Raw genomic sequence first — 8,390 nt, 5'->3', positions numbered from 1 at the left:
AGCAAGGGTCTAACACACAACTCTGTGCCTTAGTCACTAGGTGGCATTAGATTAGAACCCGGGAGTTCTTACACCCAACCCCCTGCCCCCTCCACTAGGCCATGCTGCTGGCCTCCCGCCTCTCCCCCAGGGCTTGGAGACAGACGGGAGGCTGGAGCCAGCCTGCGCAGAAGGGGCTGTAACGTTTACAGCTCGTTCATGACACTGCCCCTGCGCAGCCCCTCTCAGATCCACACTCGGAACCCACAAGAAACACCCCAAGAGCAGAGATGAAACCGCCACTCACCTGCAGCCCAGCTTCCAGGAAGGGCAAAGCAAAAGCGGAGCTCGCGGATTCCAGCCCAGCCTGGCACCTGCTTCCTGAACTTTGGCCCCTTTCCTCCAAGATAGCAGGAGGCTGCTCTGGGCCTTTTGTGCCCACGACGGGGCAGAAAAGCAAACTCAGCTGTTGGTTCCATCTTGCGGGCAGAGCCCCAGCAGACAGTGGCAGGCGGGGGTATCGACTGACCCTCCAACCCAGGATATTCCCCCCACACCTGGATTCGCTTCCTAGTCATCCCCATCTCCCTGCACGATCCTTGTTTCTCATCCCGCCGGTCCGAGAAATTGTCAGAGCAGGTTGATCCCGACCTTGCCAAGGGCTTAGGTTACATCACAAGGCTTTGCCGCCACAGCTGGCTTGGCTTGGGTGTGTGGCAAAAGCCCCCCCCCCCCCCCCCCGCTGGCACAGCTATTCTGGCAAAGCCGCCAGGGCAAATGGCAACTCTGCCGAAAAGCATCTGCTGGCTTTAAGCTCCCTGCGAGCTGTTCTCATCGCTCAGCCATCACCACCACTGCCCTGCCTCAGTCCTGCTCCTCATCCCCGCCCCCACTCCTATCCCCTGCTCTCCTCCATCTCCTTCCCCTTCCCTTCTCCTGCCCCTCCCCATTTCCACCTGCCCTGCCCATCCCCGTCCTCTCCCTCCCCCCGTCTGTCCCCCTCTTATGTGAGGGCTTTGCTGGAAACGCCCCCCCCCCCCCAAGCCAGGGAGATCTCCCCTCCGGGAACAATTCAGCCCCCCCCATCTCGCTCCCTCCACTCCACAGTATTTCCTCCATTCCCCACAGTTGAAAATTGAGCTCCCCCATCCCCTCAGGTGACAGTCGGGCTCCCCCATACGCAGCTGCCTAGGTAGGCACCTCCGCAGCCAGAGCCTGCCCCTGGCGCCCACGTCCCCTCCCCGACTGCCTGTCAAAGGCGACCACCTGAACCTGCGTCCCCCATTCCCTCAGATCACAGCTCCCTCCCTGACCCTGCACCCCCCGACACCCCTCCCCCAGGCCAGACTCCTCTCTGGCACCCGCACCCCCTCCCCCAAACCCTCTGCTCCCCCTTCACCCAGGTCACAGCTCCCTCCCTGACCCTGCACCCCCCCGACACCCCTCCCCCAGGCCAGACTCCTCTCTGGCACCCGCACCCCCTCCCCCAAACCTTCTGCTCCCCCTTCACCCAGGTCACAGCTCCCTCCCTGACCCTGCACCCCTCTAGAGCCCCTCCCCCAGGCCAGAGTCCTCTCCTGCGCCCATACCCCCTCCTGGACCCTGCACCCCTATCCACCGCTCCAGATCATACCCCCCCCCTGCACCCAGGCTCCACCCCTAAGCTCCCTTCTGCACCCAACCACCCCGTCCCAGACCCCAAAGCCCTCGGTAGAAATGTGGCCCTTGATCAGTTGCCAAAATGGCCCCCCCATTACAAATTATTGACCAAGCCTGATCCAAATGTTTTTTGAAACATTGTTTAATGAGAATGTAAATACAATTCAATACAATTGGGAGAGTTAGGGGGAGGGGGACGCAGCTGCTGGCTCCTCAGCTCTTGCTGCTCTCACTGGGTGTCTTCCTGCTGCAAGGGAAGCAGAATCCGTCACATTCATCCCTGGGGACTCAGGGGAACTGGCCCCCCAGCATTTCCACCCTCCTCCCCCCTGCTCTCTGGTCACCCCCCGTCAGGCCCGCAGGGTGAGCTCCTGACCCCCCCCCCCCCAGAGCTCCTGACACCTCGGCCCCCTCCCGCCTCCTAGGACAGTTTCTGTGTTCAGAGCCTCCCCCACCCCCAGGGACGCTCGCAGGGGCAGGAGGGATTCTGCCAGCAGGGACGTGGGGTGGGGGCAGCCTGAGGAAAGGGGCGGGGGACTCCCTGAGGGGATGGGAAGGAGACCCTGGCCCTGCCCCACTCTCCTGATCTGCTCCGGCTGCTCACCATGTATTCCAGGAGCTGATGGGCCTGCCCATGCAGGGCGTGGGCCAGGACCAGCCCGGCCTGGCTGGGGCGCCGCAGGGGGGAGCGGGCAGCGAGCAGAGCCTTGTCCAAAAAGCAATTCTCCTGCTCTGCTGTGAAGAGCTGCCCAAAGACCTGGAATCAAGAGCACAGGAGGTTTCAGCTGACGGCCCAGAGCCCGGCCCCAACTCCTGGGGCTAAAACAGCTTCCTCCTCCCCCAAACTCCCTTCCAGACCCTGCACCCAGACGCTCTCCTCACCCGGCACCCCAACCCCTGCCCCAGGTCACAGCTTCCTCCTGCCCCCAAGACCCTCCTACCCCCACGAGGGCCCCAGCCAGCCCCACCCCCGAGCCCTGCCCTGCCCTGGCAGCGCGTCCTTACCTCTCCCACCCGCACGCTGTTGCTGTGAGCCAGGACCCATCTTTCTTTGTAGTAGTGTCTGCACCACAGGTCCTCTGCCTGGTGGATGTTGAGGCCTGCAAGAGACACAACAGGGTCATTCTGCTGGCAGGTCTGAGCCCTTCCCCTCCCACGGGTCCCTGCAGGCATCCCTGGGCAAATGGAGGGGCACAGGGGGCAGAAGGGGAACACAGAGGGACGCATCCCCCCTTGGGCCAGTCTGGGGGAAAAGGGCTGGGTCCCCTCCCCCCGCCGCCGGCACCCTCAGGGTGTCCCTGGGGCCCAGGTCCCGGCTGGGTTCCTTACCCCTGTGGTGCAGGAGGAGTTGATACAGGCTGTGCACCCCCTCCCGGGCCAGCCGGCTGACGTCTTCGGATGGGTCCGAAATAAAAAGGCCCAGCTGGGCCACGTGGTGACCCATCCTCGGCCAGTCGGCGGAGTTCTGAGGGGAGAGAAGAGGGGGGGTCCCTCAGCATCCTGGGGCTGCACGTCCCATGCAAACGGCCGCCGAGGCGGGTCTGAGCTCGGGGGACGGACAGAGACACCTCCCGGGGCGGGGCGGGGCCGGCCTTGCGAGGAGACAACCCTGAGCAATGGCCCCGACTGAAGGGTCACTCCGGGGGTGGAACAAGGGGATCCACTGACGGCCACTCCCCAGTCTGGGGCCCAGTCCCTCAAGAGCCCCCCTGAAGGGCCCAGGGTCGCCCCTCCCAGGGGAAAGGAGAACGCGGCCCATTCCCGGCCCATTCCCGGCCCTGCCTCTGCCTCCCGGGGACGCTCCCAGCCCCGCGCCCTGCAGCCCCAGACCCCCCGGCTCCGAGGTCACTTACGTCAAACCCCGGGAGGGTGGTGGCGACTCCCAGCAGGGCCGTGGTGCTGCGAAGGGCCCTGGCTCGCTCCTGGGGCAGGCGGGACTCCAGCCACGGGCTCAGGTGCTGGGGGGGAAAGAGACAGGTCAGGACCCGTAGGGAGGTGCCGGTTCTGGGCAGAGCCTGGGGCTCCTCTCGGACTGTGCCCCCCCCAGCCACTGACACTGCTCCTCTCTCGGCCCCCCCCCCGAGGAAGCAGGGACAATGGCCCCGTCCCCCCCACGGGGCTCACCTCCATTATGAGCTGCAGCCGGGCGGTGTCTGGGGACTCGGCGAGGAGGCTCGCCAGTAGGGCCTGGAGGTCGTAGGGAAGGGCCCGGATGAACTGCTGCAAGACAAGGGGGAGCCCTGCGTCAGAGGGGGGTTGGGGAATCCAGGCCACCCGCTGGCTCCGGGGTGCAGCCTTGAGCAGGGTCTGAGCCGCCTCGCAGAGCAGGGAGGAGCCCAGGCTGGGCATGGAAGGGACGGGCCCCCCGGGAGAGCAACGGGAACCCTGGAGGGAAGGATCCAAACCTGCAGCTTCTTCCCTCCCTCTGCCCCCCCCCCTCCTCTCTGGAGCTCCAGCCCAGCCCGGGAGCAGGGCCCGGAGGGACGTACCTGAGTGTGGATGGGCTCCTGCTGCCAGTCCCCAGACACTGTCTGTCCCACGGCCGCCGTCAGCAGGGGGCTCAGGAGCTGGGCCCGCAGGGGAGGCTGCAAGGTGCTGGCAGGAGAGAGGGGCAGAGACTGTTAATTCAGCAGCAGGAGACAGAGACTTTCCCACTCCCTGGCCAGGGGATCTGCTCTGGGGGGAGTCGGCGGGGGGGGGGGGGGGTCGGTACCTGAGGCTGCAGGCGGCGTTGAGGCAGTCGGCCAAGACCAGCGGGGGGGGCGAGTCCTCCATGATCTCCTGGGAGACCCAAGGGGAAAAAGGGGCGTGTGAGGCTGGGGCCCCCAAGAGACGCTCACGCGGCCAGCGCCCCCACCCAGCAGGATCCAACCCCACTGCCTCCCGCTGCCCTGTAGCCCCCCTGCCCGGCACAGGGCCCCTCCCAGCACCCCCCTCCCAAACCGGGACCAGCTCAATCCTTGTCCCCAGGCCGTCTCCTGCCCCTCCCTGCCCTGGTGACCAGCCTCTGAACCTCCTCATCCCTGCTCCCCAGGCGCATCCCCAGCAGCCCGCTCGGCTCCCTTCCAGCCCCCCATGGCCCGGGGAGACCCCTCCCTGTCCCGAATCCCCCTTCCTGTCCGGCACCCCACACCTGCCCTATTTCTGTGTCCCTCCCTCCTCCAGCATCCCCACCCACCCTCCCCATGTCCACCTCCAGCCTTCCTGGTTCCACCCATCCCGTTTCCAGCACCCCCACCCGCCGCCATGGCCCAGGCAGACCCCTGTCCACCCCACGTATACCCTCCCCTCCTCCCGGCTGCCGCGACTCGCTTACAACGATCCTGGCCATCATGGTGTCCTTGCAGCAGCGCGGCGCCAGGGTGTCCTCGCCCCTTTGGAGGGCGGCGAGGCAGGCGGGGGTGACGGCCAGAAGGAACCGCTGCAGGGCGGCTGGGCTCTGCACCCCAGAGAGAGTCTATGAGCCTGGGGCCTGCCTGCCCCCACGGACAGCTGCAGGGTTCAGGTCTCCCAGGAGTGGAGGTGGGAGCTGCTGGTTGTCCAAGCACCCACACTCCCCCCCCCAACTGCTGCCTCAGGCTTGTGGGGGCCCAGCTGGTGCATGACAAGAGCCCCCAGCTTGGGGGGCCCAGGCCATGCAGGAGAAGGGGCCCCAGGGGGATCCCCAGGGACAAGCCCCTCCCGGGGGGGGGGGACGTGCTGGGAAGGGGCCGGACAATCTCGGGTCCCCCCCGTGTGGAGAAGGTTCCTACCGTGTCCCGGGTGTGGAGCTGCTCTTCGATGTCGTAGATGGCCCCTTCCTCCACCCGGGAGTCCACCCGCTCCTGGCAGAGCTCCGCCGAGGCACAGGGGGGCTCTGTGCGGGAGGGAAGGGACCAGGGTGACTCCAGTGGCCAGCAGGGGTCATGCGCCCCCATGTCAGGGACCCAGGGCAGGTTGGGCCCCACACGCCCCTCGCAGGGACCCATCCCCCTTCCACCCTCACATCTGCCAATGCTCTCAGCAGAGCCCCCACCAGGAACAAGAGAGCCAAGCAGCCCCCCCCCATCCATTGCCCAGGGTGCGGGGCAGACACTGGGGCTTCCCCTCCCCCCCCCCCCCGGGTACTGGGTGAGCCCCTGGGCCCAGCGTGTTCACGGCCCCTCACCTGGGTCTGAGCGGCTGCAGGAGGTGGCCCGGCTGCAGCTGGAGGCCCAGGCGCTGCTGCTGACGGACCTGGACCCACAGCTGCAGGGGCTGGTGCGGGGAGCGACGGGCTGGGGGCTCCCGGAGACTGGCAGGTCCCCGGGGGCCGGGCAGGGCGATGCCCCCTGGTGGTAATGGGGGCTGGGCTCCCGGGGCAGGTGTTTCTCTCCACAGAGGAGGCCCCGGAGCCACCCTACCCGGCTCCCCCGCTGGGCTGGGTCCCGCCTGCCCAGCCGCCTCTGGAGCCAGGTCCGGGGGGGCCTGGCCGGTGGGCGAGTCGCCCCGAGCTGGTGGGATCCAGCTTCCCCGCCCGCGGGGACGGAGAAGCTGCTCCCCACCGGCCCTGGGGCCATCTTCAGGGCTTTCTTGAACCACAGCCGAAAACGTTTGGCCATGCTGCAAATGAGGGGAGCAAAGGGGAGCTTGGGGCGCAGCCTGATGAACGAAATCCAGGGGTTCCAGCTCCCCAGAGCGACTGCCCCCAGCCCCCAAATGGCCCCTTGCTTATCGGTTCGGTCTTGCACAGGCACTGCAAGGACCTGAGGGTATGTCTACACTACCCCGCTAGTTCGAACTAGGAGGGTAATGTAGGCATACCGCACTTGCAAATGAAGCCCGGGATTTGAATTTCCCGGGCTTCATTTGCATAAGCGGGGAGCCGCCATTTTTAAAACCCCGCTCGTTCGAACCCCGTGCAGCGCGGCTACACGGGGCACGAACTAGGTAGTTCGAACGAGGCTTCCTAGTTCAAACTACCGTTACTCCTCATTCCACGAGTCTCCTGCCCATCAACAGCCCCTTCTTGGCCAATCAGGGGAGAATCTAAGGTGTGGGGGGTGGAGCGTTCTCCCCAAAGACACCGGCATAGACTTGTTCCAGCCCCACCTCCCCAGTCCCCACAATGGGGGCTGCATCCCCCACCCCACGGCTCCTGCAAACCACCCCCCGTCCTTCAGCTAGTCTGTTGGGTCCCAAGCTGGGGGAGGCAGCAAGGGAAGGTCACAGAGGAGGCAAGAACAGAGCAGAAATGTGGGGGGATGGAGGAAAAGGGAAACCAACCAGGAGAAAGCCCCAGTGGCGCTAAGGACGCAGCCCAGGTGAGGAATCACCTTCTGGCCCTTGACCGAGGGCTGGGCCTGCCTGGAACCCAGCCGGCCCCGGGCGGGATCCAACCCCTGGGGGCTCTTACCTTCGTCACAAAGGTGTCGGGATGTGGAACTCACAGAACGCGAACGAACCGTGAGGAGGAGACGCACCAGAGCTAAAGCCACCGGGGGTCTCCAAAGTCCCCTGGGCCCGCCCCCCGCTTTTATCAGCCTGAGATGTGGGTCCCTCTGTGAGGTCATCACCTCCCCACCTGCCCTTTGCCTTATATGCTGAGGGCTGCCCAAAGCCCCTGTGAGGTCACCGCCCCCCCCTCACCCTGCCAGGCAAATGTCCTGCCTCTGGCCACCCCCCTGGGAAGTTTGAGCCATTACTAGGGGTCCCTCCCCCTCCCTCATAGGCTGCTCCCTGCCCTACACTGCAGGCTTCTTGCACGAGAGCTGTTTCACGCCGGAGTTCTTGCGCAAAAGGTCTCGTGCAAGAGTGCCTCCACCCTGCCATGGGCTTTTGCACAAGAGCGTCCATGGCAGTGTGAACGCTCTCTTGTGCAAGAAAGCTCTGATGGTCATTTTAGCCATAAAAGTGTCTTGCTCAAGAAGCCCCTGGTGCCCGTCCACGCTGCCTTCTTGCACAACAGCTCTTGCACAAAGGGGGCTTAGTCATCGTCGGGAGAGGAATAACTCCTGTGCAAGGAGCCCTGTTCTCTGATGCTTTACTGCAAATTTACTTCTGCAAGAACACACGTAGAGTGTAGACGCGCCACAAGTTTTTTCGCAAGAACACACAAAAACAAGCCATGTGGATGTTTTCTTTTTAGGCAAAAGCCCCTTTTTGCACAAGATCGGTCGGCCTTTTTGCAGAAATAGGGATCTTGTGGGAAAAGGGGGTTTTTTGCACAAAAAGTAAACATCCACATGGCTTGGTTTTGCGCACTAACCCCGAGCACAAAAACGGATCGGCAGAAAATATGCAAATGACATTGCGTGTCATAGAGTCCCTCGTTAGCATATTTGTTGCCAAAAAAACTCGTTGTGTAGACGTAGCCTAGGAGAGAAGCGATCTCAGACACAAAGCCCTTCAGTAAGAGGGCATAGCCCTGGGGCGTGGTAGGAGACGTACGGCAGACATGGGAGGTCACTCTCCTAGCTATTTGGCACGGAGGAGGCCTCAGCTGGAGCACTGTGTCCAGATCTCAGGGCCATGCTTTAGGAGAGAGAGTCCAGAGGGGAACTATGAAAAGGGATTAGGGACGTTAGATATTCACTGAGTAGTCAATTAACCTCATGATTTCTTATCGGTTACTTGACTTTTCGATAGTCCCCAGGGGCCAGCTGTCTCAGTCCTGGCTCGCGCTGGGTGCGGGACCTACCCCCTCTGCGGCTCTGCATTTACAGTGTGTTAGGAGCCAGGCAGGCAGGCAGCCTCGCTCAGTTCCAGTTTGCACCAGGTCCAGAAGCTCAGAC

General features: G+C 64.1%; 1 protein-coding gene across 1 annotated transcript; it reads right to left on the bottom strand.

Annotated features, from left to right (window-relative positions):
* Positions 1-1,834: 1,834 nt before the first annotated feature.
* On the bottom strand, positions 1,835-5,555 carry LOC142825124 (maestro heat-like repeat-containing protein family member 7). The gene is made up of 10 exons (XM_075916848.1): positions 5,391-5,555; positions 4,955-5,077; positions 4,352-4,419; positions 4,128-4,233; positions 3,763-3,858; positions 3,492-3,596; positions 2,968-3,103; positions 2,644-2,738; positions 2,243-2,395; positions 1,835-1,885 (listed from the first exon to the last, which is right to left on the bottom strand). The coding sequence occupies exons 1-10, from the start codon at positions 5,553-5,555 to the stop codon at positions 1,868-1,870; spliced, it is 1,065 nt and encodes a 354-aa protein (XP_075772963.1). The 3' UTR covers positions 1,835-1,867.
* Positions 5,556-8,390: the final 2,835 nt, after the last annotated feature.

The sequence above is a fragment of the Pelodiscus sinensis genome, unplaced genomic scaffold, assembly GCF_049634645.1.
Source record: "Pelodiscus sinensis isolate JC-2024 unplaced genomic scaffold, ASM4963464v1 ctg36, whole genome shotgun sequence".
Classification (NCBI taxonomy): Eukaryota; Metazoa; Chordata; order Testudines; family Trionychidae; genus Pelodiscus; species Pelodiscus sinensis.
The sequence above is the reverse complement of the archived record's forward strand: the minus strand, read 5'-3'. Positions and strand labels throughout refer to the sequence as shown.